Source organism: Polyergus mexicanus, unplaced genomic scaffold, assembly GCF_030449975.1.
Source record: "Polyergus mexicanus isolate NDT 795.1 unplaced genomic scaffold, iyPolMexi1.0 SCAF_6, whole genome shotgun sequence".
Taxonomy (NCBI): Eukaryota; Metazoa; Arthropoda; class Insecta; order Hymenoptera; family Formicidae; genus Polyergus; species Polyergus mexicanus.
In genome coordinates this window covers 5648873-5663698 of record NW_027223326.1, presented here as the reverse complement: position 1 = coordinate 5663698, position 14826 = coordinate 5648873, and the positions used below count along the sequence as shown (strand labels likewise).

The window sequence follows — 14826 nt, the reverse complement described above, 5'->3', positions numbered from 1 at the left end:
ATACTTGCTCTTTCGCAGCATTAGGAATGAATCTACGATAGAAATTCAATGTTCCAAGATACTGTCGTAATTGTTGCATATTCTCAGGTTTTGGAAAATTTTTAATTGCCTCTATCCTCTCGGGTGGAGGTCTGGTACCTTCTTTTGATACCTCATATCCTAAAAAGAGTACCTTGTCGGCTCCAAAGACGCATTTACCTGGGCTTAACAAGATGCCATTCTCTTCTAGGCGTTTGAAGAGCTTGCGTAAATGTTCTTCATGCTCCTTCTCATTGGTTGATGCTATTAGTATATCATCAATATATGCGTAGCAGAATTCAAAGTCGCTCGTGATCTCATTGATGAAGCGCTGGAACGTTTGTGCTGCATTGCTTAGGCCGAATGGCATAAACCGAAATTCAAACAGGCCGAAAGGAGTGGTAATAGCTGTCTTGGGCACATCATCGGGATGTACGGGTATTTGATTGTATGCCTGGACCAAATCCACTGTTGAAAAAATTTTTTTGTTGTGCAGAGTTTGCGAAAAATCTTCTATATGCGGAATCGGATATCGATCCGGCACCGTCCTTGCATTAAGCCTTCTATAATCTCCACAAGGCCTCCAGGAATCCCCCTTTTTAGGAACCATATGCAAGGGGGCTGCCCACGGGCTTTTTGACGTTTGAATGACTCCTTCCTGTAATAGGAGATTGAATTCCGCTTTTGCTGCCTTGAATTTATCCGGGGCCAATCTGCGCGGCCGACAGGCTTCTGGGGGGCCTTCTGTCGTTTTAATGAAGTGCAGGGTGTTATGTTTGACCGTGCGTATCTTGGCAGTAGCCCTTGTAATATCGGGAAATTCTGCCAAAATCCGGTGGTATTTCTTTTCAATTGTTAGTGCCTGTATTGACTCTGCGATTCCAAATTCCGATGTGCCGATGGTGTGAAGGTTCGTTTTTCCATCTAGGAGCACCCCTTTCTGTAGGTCTGGTAGTAGATGGTAATATGCCAAGAAATCAGCTCCGATGATGGGCGTCGTAACATTGGCGATGACGAAACGCCATGGGAATGGTCGACGTAACCCCAGTTCTGGTTGCATCGTGATCCAACCATATGTCATAATGGTGGAGCCGTTTGCTGCAAATAATTCGTAGTTAGAAGGCGTTATGTATCCTGCTGCCATCGTGCAGGGATATACACTAACGTCTGATCCAGTGTCTACTAGGAATCGCTTCTTGGTTGTATGACACGTTACATAAAGGCGACGAGGTCTTTGGGCGTGTTCACTGGCCGCCATCAGTGACTGCCCTGGCCTTTTTCCGTATTAAATATGCATGGTTGTATGCACTTCTTAGCTTTGCCGCCAAATCTGTTGTGGTAAAAACAGTATCCTTTGTTGTAGTTTTTACTTTGGCTTTCGCTTCGGCTTTGGCTCTTTTTCCTGGCCGGTCGTCTTTCTCTCGATCTGCTCCTGGAGAAATGCGTGGAGAGAGTGGAAACTTTTTTTGCTAACGCCAGGATCTGAGCTTCTAGCGTTTCCCTGGGTGCGGTGGTAGTCGCGACTACTCCCCTGCTGGCCATCTCATGAATCCGATCGGCCTGTTCAGCAACATCGTTAAGGTGATCTTCTGCACGCGTCGCTAGAATCATCTGCATTTGTGGGGGAAGTCTCCCCAACCATAATGTGCGTAAGAGAGAGTCGGGGACATTATTTGCGGCTAGCGTTCGTAAGTGTCGTAAAAACTGCGATGGTTTACGGTCTCCTATTTCCTCCAGTTCTAGGAGTTGTCGCGTGCGCTGCTCTTGGGAAACAGACAATCGTTGTATAAGAGCTCGTTTAATGGCTTCATATTTATTCGCGTCAGGTGGTTGTGTGATTATGTCTTTGACCTCTTTGATTTGCCGGGAATCTAATTGCGAAAGTACGTAGGAGTACTTCGTGGTATCCTGCGTGATGCCACTGAGTACGAACTGCCCTTCAAGCTGGGCGAACCATAGCTCTGGCTCGTCGTTCCAGAACGGAGGTATTTTTATGGCGAGTTTGTTGATAATATTCTCTCCGTTTCCTCCGTTCCCTCCGTTTCCATTCATGGCTACTACCTCTCTTTATCACGTCGGGGTCATCAATTTTGTTGGGTTACGGTATGGGATAGGAGATCTATCGCTTTAGGATTCTCGGTAGGATATTACCCAACTTATCCTACAGGTAGGTAGGCGAATGAATGAGTCAGCTTTCAAACATAAGGTGTATTTATTCCTCCTTTATACATCAGTAGCGCAAGTTACGATTATACGCATAAGAGTTATTATTATTGCACATGGGCTTCTGTCTGCCTGGTCGTACGACCTGGTCGTATTTCTGTTTCATTTTTGTCGTATATCCAATTTCTAATAGAATATTCTGATGGGAGGTTTAATCCAGCCTTTCTCAGCCATGAATATTCACTTGCGGAATAGTAAAACATTTGTTTCGCTAAATCTTTTTCTTCTTTTGTATATTCTTTAATCCCCTTATGTAGTTGAAGTTTTATCATAGTTCTTGCAACTGGTTTTACAATTAGACATTTCTTTCCATTTAAAAATTGGTTTACATTATGTTTGCAAATGTCCTTCTTTTTTCGAGCTTCAATATTGCGACGTTTCAACATTGCAGTTATATTTTTGTGTTGTCTCGTTTTTTGCATTAGAAGCTTTTTTAATTTTAACTTTTCTTTTTTTAATTTTTCCATTTCACATAATTTGTCTTCATTATATATTTTTTAGAAGCACGCTTCTTTCGGTTTTTCTATTCGCTTTTTCAGCATATTTGTTTCCATTTCTTTCTATGAGTAATTATTCCAAAAAAGTGGAGGTGGATTTTTATTATTAAACCACTCATCGTTTGCGATGTCATCTCTGAAATTGCAGAAAAGTTCTTTTCCGGAAGAATAACATCTCTTAAGTGTTGCATCGCTTATTGTGGCTACTTCGCAATTTGTGCTGTTTTTCTCTGCAACGTCTATTTGAAAATCATTATAACTTTCGACTTTCATTGAAATACGATCTTGATTATCTAATTGTGAGTCAACATTATCTTGTACAATATTTTCCATTGTTTTGTTTTCTTCTGTAATTTTTTCAATGTTATCGTTGATAAAATATGAAATTTCAATATCCTTTGGGCTTCATGATATGAGATTTCTTCTAATATGTAATTTTGTTAGGTTCTTGAAGTCTTCTTAATTAAAATAGTCTGCACATAAGCCTGCCTTCTGTATTGATGCCATGGACCACTTGAATAACTTTTCATTACCTGTTTAAACATGAATCTATAGTTTATACACTGAAAAATATATCACGCATTTTAATTACACCAAGTAGCAAAAAAATATAAGTAAAAATGTCTTTTGAAGATTTGGAAAGCATTTTTAAAAATATTGTTACGTCCTGGCGACTCCACGATTCCTTTCTTCCGCGACGTTGCGGTAACGATCGTCAGTTGGTGATAAGAACGAACCGTTCAATAAACAAAGCATCTTGTGCCATACGTTTCTTTTAAACACTGTCATTTGTCAGTAATAATATCCACGAGTATCCGTGGGAAAAACGCAAGGAAATCGGTGATGGAAATCATGCTGGTCTCGAGATAAATAAAAAATAACAGCTACCCCTCGCAATAGAATTTCCGGCGGAAGAACAACGAGATAACAAGAACTTTTAACGAAATGTTTAATAAACTCAGCTGCATTAATACTGATAATAATTTTCTAACGGACAAGTAATAAACACAGCTGCATCAACGTTGACAAAAATAATTATAAGGAAGTAAGACCCTTTTCTAATCAGATCATGTGCGCGAGGTTCCCCGGGAAAGGGGTGTTTAAAGAACTTTTGAACTAATATCGAACTCACCAACCGACGATCAGCACGGGTAAAAATACGAAAATAGGAGACACCCCCTGCCGAATGAGAACACTGGCACGATTCTAATTCGTTAAAATCTTGAAGAATCCCTACTTTTGCATAATTTCAATTTGTTAAAGTTTTGAAAGATCCCACTCTTAAAATTAGAAAACGCCCTCAAAAAAGGGTTATATAAAAGAAAGAACTCGTAAGACTGGAGCACTGATACATTCGAGCAGTCATAGATTCAGAGATCGATAGATTCGAGCATTCAAGTATTCATAGATTCGAGCATTCATAGATTTGAGCACTCATAGATTCGAGCATTCAGAGATTCATAGATTCAGCATCCATAGATACAGCATTCATAGATTCAGCATCCATAGATACAGCATTCATAGATTCAGTGCCGGGCAATTAGTCTCGTGTGTGCGCATTAAGAGAAAAAGAGTGACCAGTTCAACATCAGTGTCCTCATTTTGGCGTCGTCTCCAGGACAACCCAGCACCCGCACATCAGCAAAGGGCGACAAGTTTTGTCAACCTACTCAACCAATTAAGGGTCAGCAAAGGAAATAGGTCTCTATAATTCGTTTAATTATATTTTTATTCCTGCAATAAATAATGTTGTCATCGGTTCCATAGTGAGAACCAGATCAGGAAATATTTACAAATTCCGACCCGCTACCGCAAGGGTCCGTTCCGCGAGTCAGAAGACGCGAACTTCCGTAAATTTTAAGTCAACGTTAGCCAACAGTAGTAGTAGTAATTGCACAATCACCACACACACAGAAACAGTCATTGACTTTCCCCCAAGTTACTCCCCAATATATCTTTCAGAACCATCTCCTAAACTGCCGCTTTCCCCCCGATCGTTCTCCTCGTTGTCAACGATCATCCTCGAAAATTTACCCCCTCCTTCTCCTCTTTCAGAATTAGACGAGTTTGAGAAGGCAGTGCAGGATTTCTGCAATAAATTCCCTTATTTTGCAGGACGAATCCTGCTATCAATCTCCACTCCCTCTCCTTTCTTTCCCTCCTGAATCCGACGAAATCGAGAGAGCACTGGAAGAGTTCTGTCATGAACTCCCAGATCTTGATGACGAATCCTCATACCAATCCTGGAATTACGAAACCAACCTCCTAATATTCCTACTTACACTCACTCACACAAATTGTTTTATTTTCTTTTTCTAACAGATATTTTGTAATAACTAGTCAGAAATTCAATATTAATAATAGAATCTTGCCTCATTATTCTGACTGATGTCCTCCGTACGATTGTAAGAACCGCGAACAACCAAACACACACACACACACACACACCCATGCGCATATTAAAATAAATTGTTCTCATCATTTGATATAATGTACACCAAAGTAGTTTAATTTATTATGAATAAATTTATATTCTAATTTAAATCCAATCTTTATTAACCCCTCTCATTCTCCAGTCAAAAGATCGCACCTGGTCCCATCCCGCGTAATAGAGATTAAATTCTTTTACCAAAAAGGGTCCGCCGAGCGAACTTCTGAAAAACAGAGTAATAGCGACCCTAACGGTCGTTTACCTGATTTTCGGACTGTCAAGTTCGTTCGACCCGATTCTAACGCTTCGAGACGTTTAACTTCGGGATCATAAAGATAGTGATTGCGCCCTTCCACTGACTTATCCTTCCTCGAGTCTGGACGTAACAATATTAATAAGAAGAATGTCAAATGTGTCCCTCACCGATTTAAACGGCAATTTTTTTATGCAGTTCTCGATAAATAACAGTTCATGTTAAAGCGAGAGCGCATACTTTTCAAGCATTCGTCAAAAAAAATGCTACAGTTTGTCTAGCGAGTCTTAAAACGTTGCGATAAATGATTATCGAAGCAAACGTGTGGCTATGCCGATAGAGCTCTTATCTTGTAAGCGCAAGATCACAGAATCGAATCTCGTTGTGTGACGAGTTTTTTTAATTATTTTTTCTTTTTTTTATCCAGCAACATTTTAGTATTAATAAATAAATATTACGCTAGTTTTAATAATTATATTTAATTTTTAACATTTTTTTTTATTTTATTATATATTGTATTTTAAAGCAAATTTGTCGACACTGATGTGAAATCACTTTTCATCGACGAATTTTCTTTAAAATAATAAAATAAAATGAAATAAAATGTTAAAAATTAAATATAATTAATAAAACATGCGTAATATTTATTTATTAATGCTAAAATGTTGCTGGATACAAAAAAAAGAAAAAAATGATAAAAAATACGAGAAAAAAAATCGTGACACAACGAGATTCGATCCTGCAATTTTGCGCTTACAAGATAAGGGCTCTACCGACAGAGCCACATGTTCGCTTCGATAATCATTTATCGTTATCGTAATGTCTTAAGAGGATGCCGGATTACCGACAGAATGTGAATATTAGTAGGAATGCAAAATCTTTTTGTTGAATATAGATATCAACAAATCCTTTTCCACAATTAAGGTACACATAATAACGGAGTGCGGAGTTTAACATTTCATATGAAAAGTTAAAAAAAATGAGAAAATTACAGTTTTGTTATCGGCTTCTGCCGTCAACATTTACTTAATATAACAAATTTGTAATCTGTATGTGCCTAGTCAGTAAACTCGGCATTTCATCAAAGAGTATAAGTGAACTTAGAGAAGTGAATTTAGAAGCTTTATAAAAAAGATTTTACGATGCAACATTTTCGTGCATATGTGTGTGTGCGAGATGGAGGCTCAAGAGTAAAACAGAGCAGTAGATTAGTTGCGTGATGTCGCGATAGACGGAGCTGCAATCTTACATGACAAGGACAGACATAATCGTACTACCTTTGTCTCTTTCATGCGTGTGAGAGTAATATACATGTACGCACTAACATTATTGCAGTATCTTTTTTCTCTCGATCATACGCTCTGTCTCTTTCTAATCGCTCGCTCGCTATGTACTACGTATCGCTTAGCTTCATGCTCCTCGCATATTCACTTACGCGTTCACTCGCGCTTCTCTCTCTCTCTCTCTCTCTCTCTCTCTCTGCTCGTTCATTATTGTATTCTTTTATTCCCATTATTATATTCTTTTATTTGCTCAATTTTTATTCTTTCTATTCTCGTCTCCCTACATGAAAATAAATAAATTTATTTATTTATGTTTATTTGATACATCATAAATGAGAGAACACAAGTTATTTTCTTTTTCTATTTAACTATAGTTAAATACAACACATGTACATACAAAAATACACATAATTAAATACTTTTTCTATTTATGACATACACAATATCTCATTTATGTTGTATAAAATAAAGACGAATAAATTTTGTGTTCAAACTATGCAATAAAGATACATCTATATTTTACTATCATCGACACGCTTAGATATGCTTCGATATCTGCGAGACGATACAACAGTAAAAATACGCGATATTGTCTCGATACACAATGCAAAAGATTACTTTTTCTATTATGCATATGTTTCAAATAATAATGTGTCGGTAATGGCGGAACTAAAAACGTCGGTATTATCGATATTTTTAGTTACGTTTGGATGAGGGCGCTAACCTGTCGGAGTTCGCCCGTCGCTTTAGGATCCCCTTAAGACTCCTGAGTAGTCGCCGTGAAACTCCGAGTTGACGGTGGCGACATAGGAATAAAGATGCTGCGGTAGAAATAAGAACTCTGTCCAACGACTTATTATGTGGTTTAAATATTTTTAAATATTTTGCATTATATATTTATTATTTTATTATATAGCCAGATACTAGAAGCTGAGCGGCGAGTCGCCGTCGCACGATCGCGTTAGGAGAAGGGAAAATTTTATTTGCAGTTTATATGTATGCGGCTCGCGCTTGTATAAAATTTTTCCTTGTTCTCCGCTCGCCGTTACTATACAATTAAAGTCCAGCTTTTGACATTACTGCTACACAGTGTACTTCAAAAAATTTTAAGTAAATTTTATTTAAAAAATTATTAAAAATTTTTAAAACAGCTTTTTTTCACATTTAGTTTTTGTTATCATCAAATATTTTATATATTTTCAAGAATTTTGTATTTTTACTTACCGCAGTTTCTTATCCAAATGTCAAATCTTTCATTAGTCTTCCGTGGAAAACGAAACAATTTACAGTTCTCTGACTTGACGTTATTACAGTTTTTGTATGCACATCTATCAAATATCGAAATGTTTTTTACATTATCGTTTTCCATTTTGATGATCCACGAAAAGCACCTGCAACAATAAAAAACAAACCGACGACCGCAAACGAAAAACACCGAGAAAGCACGCTATCTTTGCGAATTTCCGCGAATCTCGTGATTTTATCGAAACTATAATTAAAACAGTAGTAGTTTCTTAAAATCACTGCACACACACATATACACACACACGTCACAACAATATCTTTCAATAACTACGATAAAAAATCGTAAGATATCGAAAAGTACAAGAAAGCTCAATAGGATGTATTCTGTGAGACACCGCCGAAGTGGTCACTCGAGAACGCTAAAGGTTTGTAAGTTCGCCAGGACAAGCAAAAGCAATTGCATATCTATTTCATTGCATTCATCTGTTTAAGTGCTTTAATTCCTCCGATGTTTGGGTCTTTAAATTTTAAACATCCTATTTTTTAAAAGATTCTGTTTTAAAGATTCTTTCAAACAAACAAAGTTTGAAAACATGAGTTATTTAATTCTTATAACTTTGTAATTATTGATAATTTCATGAATTATCTGTTTGAAAATTATTAATTTTCTATTGTCGATTTGTTTATTTTTGCTTATTTGTTCACAAAAATTATTCCATTGCACTTTTGCTTGCAGTTTTCAGTATACGATTTTTATCATAGTTTACTAAAAAATATTATTGTAAATTTTAACTTGTGCAGTGATCCAAATAATGTACAATTTCTACGAAAATGTAGATTTTTCGAACAAATCACGAGGTTCATGGAAATTTGCGGAAATTACGTGCTTTCTCGGCATTTTCGTCCGCAACAGACAGTTTGGTTTCGGTTGTTGCTGGTGTTTTTCTTGAATAAAAATAAATAACGATAATGTAAAGAACATTACGATATTTAACAAATGTGCATATAGAAACTGTAATAATGTCAAATCAGAAAACTAAATTGTTTCATCTTTCATAGAAGACTGGTAAAATATGTGGCATTTGAGAAACTTCGATAAATAAAAATACAAAAATCTTGAAAATGTCAAAACTATTTTATAAATAAATAAATTAAATTTTGTGAAAAATAAAGAAATGGTTAAGTTATAAAAATCTTAAATAATTTTTTTTAATAAAATTTAGTTAAAATTTTTTGAAGTACGTGTTAAGTAATAAAATAAAAAATATGTAATGTGCAAAATATTTAAAAAGATTTATTTCACGTTTAAAATTTATGATTTTATTTTATGTTTAAAAAATGTAATTTTTAATGTAATATTTTAAATGTAATAATTTAATATATGTAACATTTTATATCTCTCTCACACACGTATGAGCGGATGCGTGCAGGCGTACTGTGTGATAAAATCTTATATGTATGAAATTATTATATATTAAAAATATATTTTTTAATATAAAACATGTCTTTTTATTTAAAAAAACATGAGTTTTAAATGTAAAATAAATTTTTTAAAGATAAAAAATAATTATTTGTATAATGCATTTATATATATCTAAAAAACATTTTTTAAATGTTAAAATTTACGTCTTTTTCCAATAAATAAAAAGTGATTCAACTCACTATTTTAATGTTTTTAAAAATGTTTTCCAAACTTTTTCAAAAACATTTTTAAAAGTATTTGTTTACTCTTTGCCGTTATTGGAAAGCATGTAGTTTTTTCGGTAGACTGTAGATTAATGTATAAACAAATAATGAAAATTTACTTTATTAAGTAGTTTCCGGTTACTTCAGAAGACAGGATTATGTGCATGCTATATTTAAAAAAAGAGAAGATTTACAAAGTTGCATATTAGAAGAAACTCTCATACCACACATCCTAATAGAATTTCTTACCTTGTCGAAGATAATGTCGAAAATATTGCAAAAAAGTAAAAAAAAGTTAGTAAAAAAATTGTGCAAAAAATGTTAAATCACTCAGATAATCAAGATAGTCCAATAAAAGTCGATATTCATATATATCAATTTTCAAATATATACATTGCAGATGTCACCAAGACAATAAATAAAAAAGTATAAAATTTATAGTGAGTCAAAAGCCACTATAATTGTAATTTTACACAACTTTTTTATTATATATATACATATACATATACACATATATAATGCGCGCGCGCGCGCGCGCGTGTGTGTGTGTGTAGGATTTTTTGTTGTTACCGACAAATACTAATTTATTGATAGAACCAATCGAGACACTCGGGTTAAACTTATACTGATTTTAATATATATATATAAATAAATGACTTTATTGTATAAGATTAAGATGTACTATACAACTATACAATAGTTTCACGAGACATGTCGTCCGCCAAATCGATATCGACTCACTGTCGCTCGCTTTGATTTCGTACATTTCGCACGCTCTTCCACGCACTCTCACATCCTTGCACATGCACATATTTTCGCGTATCACGCACTCACCTTGCACACGCACGCATACAGTCCGTAGAGACGTGTCTGTTATTTTTCGCATCCTATACACAGTATACATGCACGGACGCACGCACGGACGCACGCACGCACATGTGTGTGTGGGAGGCGGGGGGTGTATTTGATATGGCATATTATTAAAGAAGTGTCGCATTTTTCTAGCGCCATTCGATAGAAAATGAAAATCTAAGGAATAATATCTAATACTATTTTTCGATGCGATGAATAATTTCGTGACAATTTATTATTGTAATTAGTCAATCAGCGCGGAGATATATGATGCAATCAGCGACAAATAATTATAAGCATTCAAACCATTTCCTAGTTTTTAATAATGGAGAGCCATACTCTTCATCGTTTCTTTTCATCGATTTTTTTTTTTTTTTTGTAACCGTGCACTGATTGACCGATTATAATAATAAATAGAGGCGAAACTATTTATCGCATTAAAAAATATAGTGTTAAACACTTTTTCTTAGATTATCGTTTTCTATCGAATGGTGCTGAGTAAATGCGACACTTTTTTAATAACATCTTGTATATATGTATATATGTATTAATTTTTTACTTTAAGAATTTTTTTTCTGATGGCACGATTGGCAAATGGTGACCGGTATTTATCATTTTTCACATATAAATCGTATTCAATTGGGTCTAATCGAGACATGTTCAAACAATACTCAATCATTATTTCTTTATTTATTGCAGGATAATATATGTATTTAACAGTTTAATCTAAAATGAATCTAAATATCAATCTTTATTTTAAGGAAATCATGTTTTTATTACGAAGTCATGTCCTAAAAAAGATCGATGGATAACATGAAAAAATTAAAAAAGTATAAATTAAATAAAAAAGTTCTTAAATAAAATTTTTTGTAAGCTTGATTTATAGCAAAGAGGAAAAGTTTTTTAAACATTTTTAAATATTCTTTTAGTGAAACTAATATCTGATTTTGAGAAAAAAAAAGTTTATTTTATATATATATATATTTCATATTTTGCTTTTATTTTTATATCTATATTATAAACAAATCATTGATGTTTTATTAGCAAAGCCGGATATTAGTATTATTTTTTTCGAAATCTACATATATATACGTATATAAATTAAAAATAAAAATATAATATATGTTAAAAATATCTCAGAGATATTCAAAATGGTTTTTTTTTAGGAAATAACATTACAAATATACTTTTTTCTCACATACGATACACCGGTTGCGATTAGTTTGCACGTAGGATTCACTACGTGCAAACTAACCGCCAACGGGAGCGTTCCGTTTGAGCACGTTGATATCAACCATGGTCTCAATCACGGACCACGTTGAGATTGACCACGTTGCGATTGACCATATTGATGTTGACCACGTTTATATTAACCACGGTCCCGATTGACCACAATCTCGATTGATCACGTTGAGATTGACCACGTTGATGTTGACTATGATCCCGATTGACCACGATCCCGATTGACTACGGTCCCGATTGACCACGGTCCCGATTGACCACGTTGAGATTGACCACGCGTCGTTTTTGACCATATTGCGATGGACCATATTGATGTTGACTACGGTCCCGATTGACCATGTTGAGATTGATCACGCGTCGTTTTTGACCATATTGTGATTGCCCATATTGATGTTGACCACGTTTATATTAACCACGGTCCCGATTGACCACAGTCCCGATTGAACACGTTGAGATTGACCACGTTGATATTGACTATGGTCCCGATTGATCACGATCCCGATTGACTACGGTCCCGATTGACCACGGTCCCGATTGACCACGTTGAGATTGACCACGCGTCGCTTTTAACCATGTTGCGATTGACCACGTTGATATTGACCACGTTAATATTGACCACGTTAATATTGACCACGTTAATATTGACCACGTTAATATTGACCACGTTAATATTGACCACGTTAATATTGACCACGTTAATATTGACCACGGTCCCGATTGATCACATTCATACTGATGACGGTCCCGATTGATCACGGATCAATTTATATCGTTATTGGGGCATGTACTTTGCAAGTTGTAAAGCGAGGTCCATCGTACCTGATTGGCGGAGGAGGTGCGGGAGAGGGGCCAAAGGCCTTTGTACCCCCCCGCATGTGTGTGTGTTACATGGTTTTTCAATCAGAACTGTTGTCAATATAAACATGATTAATCGGGATCGTAATCAATATTAACGTGGTCAATAATAACGTGATCAATATCAACGTGGTCAATCTCAACGTGGTCAATCGGGCCCGTGGTCAATATCAACGTGGTTAACCGGGACCGTGGTCAATCAGAACCGTGGTCAATCGGGATTGTGGTCAATGTCAACGTGGTCAATATCAACGTGGTTAATTGCAACGTGGTAAATATTATCGTGGTTAATCGGGACCGTGATCAATATCAACGTGATCAATTAGGTCCATGATTAATTTGAACCGTGGTCAATCGGGACCGTGGTCAATCGGAACCGTGGTAAATATCAACGTAGTCAATCGTAACTGTGGTCAATCAGAACAGTGGTCAATCGGGATTGTAGTCAATATCAACGTGATCAATATCAACGAGGTCAATCGCAACGTGGTCAATCTCAACGTGGTCAATTAGGACCGTAGTCAATATTAACGTGGTCAAACGGGTGCCACTCACCGCCAACATAGGACGCGTTCACTTAACGACCGCAATGCTCGCGAGCATTATCTGTCTTTGTTTAACTTTCGATGAACAACAAAGATGAAATGATACGTGAGCGTTGCCGTCGTGGAACGGGAACGTAGCGGTCAGCCAAACAACAAGCGGAACGCCATTGTCGCTTTTCTGATTATATAGGTCCTTTATTACGAGATAGACAAACGCGTGCCCTCTGTAGAAAAAGAGGTACTATATGGAAGGCCTATATTTGCTCTTTTTCTATCATTTCACTGGTAATTTTTTATATGGATAGAATCACCAATGAGATGGTAGGGAAAGAGACAAAATAGGCCTCCTATGTAGTACCTCTCTACCTACAGCGAGCGTGTTTGTCTATCGCAACGCTCAGTCCATTCTATATGTCTATGCTCGAAAACTATAAAGGCTATTGCACTTTAAAAAGTTTTAGTTGTAATCGTAAGGCAGTAAGCAAATCGATCAATCATAATCAACTATTCTAAAACGTAATAAGAATGTTTGAACTGTGATTGATCGATTTGCTTACGGCCTTATGCTCGTATCAGACTACGTATTGAAAATTGAAGATTGAAGATTAAAGATTGGAATTTGATTAATCAGAATAAAAGGGATTAAAATTTCTTTATCCTAATTGGTCAAATTTTAAATATGAATCTTCAATCTCAATCTTCAATGGTCTGATATAGGCTGTACGATTACAACTAAAATTTTTTTACGTGCTATGGTTTTTATGCCCGTATCAGATTACGCATTGAAGATTGAGATTCAAGATTCAAGATTGAAATTTGACCAATCAGAATAAAGAAATTTTAGTCCTGATTTTTGTTCTGATTAGTTCCAATCTTTAATCTTCAATCTTCCATTTTCAATGCGTAGTTTGATATGGGCTTTAATATTGCTACTTATAAGTATGTATGAACGTATATGAGCATAGCATATAAAAGTGATATTATTACATACAAATAATTAGCAATATAATTTCTGTTTCTTTATTTTCCAAATCAATTGGATTAAACAAAGATATATACAATTTTGAGATACTTCATGACCCCATAGCTTTTAGAGCAGCTACTACCCAGACAGCACAAAACATCCTCAGGATCATCCTGAATATGTCCAGGACGGTTCAGGACATTTGTAGGATGTTTTAAGATATATTATTATAAATATATTTATAAAAATTTAATATGCATACATAATTATTTTTAGTTGTGTCGGCTATTTAATATAATTTAGAAATCTTAAGTATTATAATAAGTATTAATGTCCTATAAATGTCCACTGGATAACCCCTGAATGTCTGTAGGATATATCTGCCCTGTCTATTATATTGGATGTCTTTTGGATTTCCAGAGGACATATACATGTGCAATTAATTGTTAACATTAATTTCGTTTAATATTAATAATTGAATTTGATGCGCACATTTTCATATATCCAAAATTATTATTTATTTAATATTTTATGAGAAATGTTAATGTTCGTAACATTCCAAAAACTTTACAAACAATAGTATTCAATCGCTAGTTCGTTTGTTTACCGCTATGCGACACGCGAACTCGTATTTGAGATTTGGTCATGAGAATTACCCAGTAAGCAATTTGATAACAAATTGTTGCCAAATTGGCATCAAATTCGCTCAAAACTTGGTAACAAATCCAGTGC

The 14826-nt window shown here is 35.3% G+C and overlaps 1 protein-coding gene across 1 annotated transcript; it reads right to left on the bottom strand.

Annotated features, from left to right (window-relative positions):
• Nucleotides 1-1275: 1275 nt before the first annotated feature.
• LOC138934328 (uncharacterized) lies at nt 1276-2070 on the bottom strand. The gene has a single exon (XM_070297951.1). It carries the CDS (start codon nt 2068-2070, stop codon nt 1276-1278), a length of 795 nt encoding a protein of 264 aa, XP_070154052.1.
• Between the last annotated feature and the right edge of the window lie 12756 nt (nt 2071-14826).

Coding starts and splice junctions, on each gene's coding strand:
- LOC138934328 (XM_070297951.1), bottom strand. CDS start 2,070: ATGAATGGAAACGGAGGGAACGGAGGAAACGGAGAGAATATTATCAAC.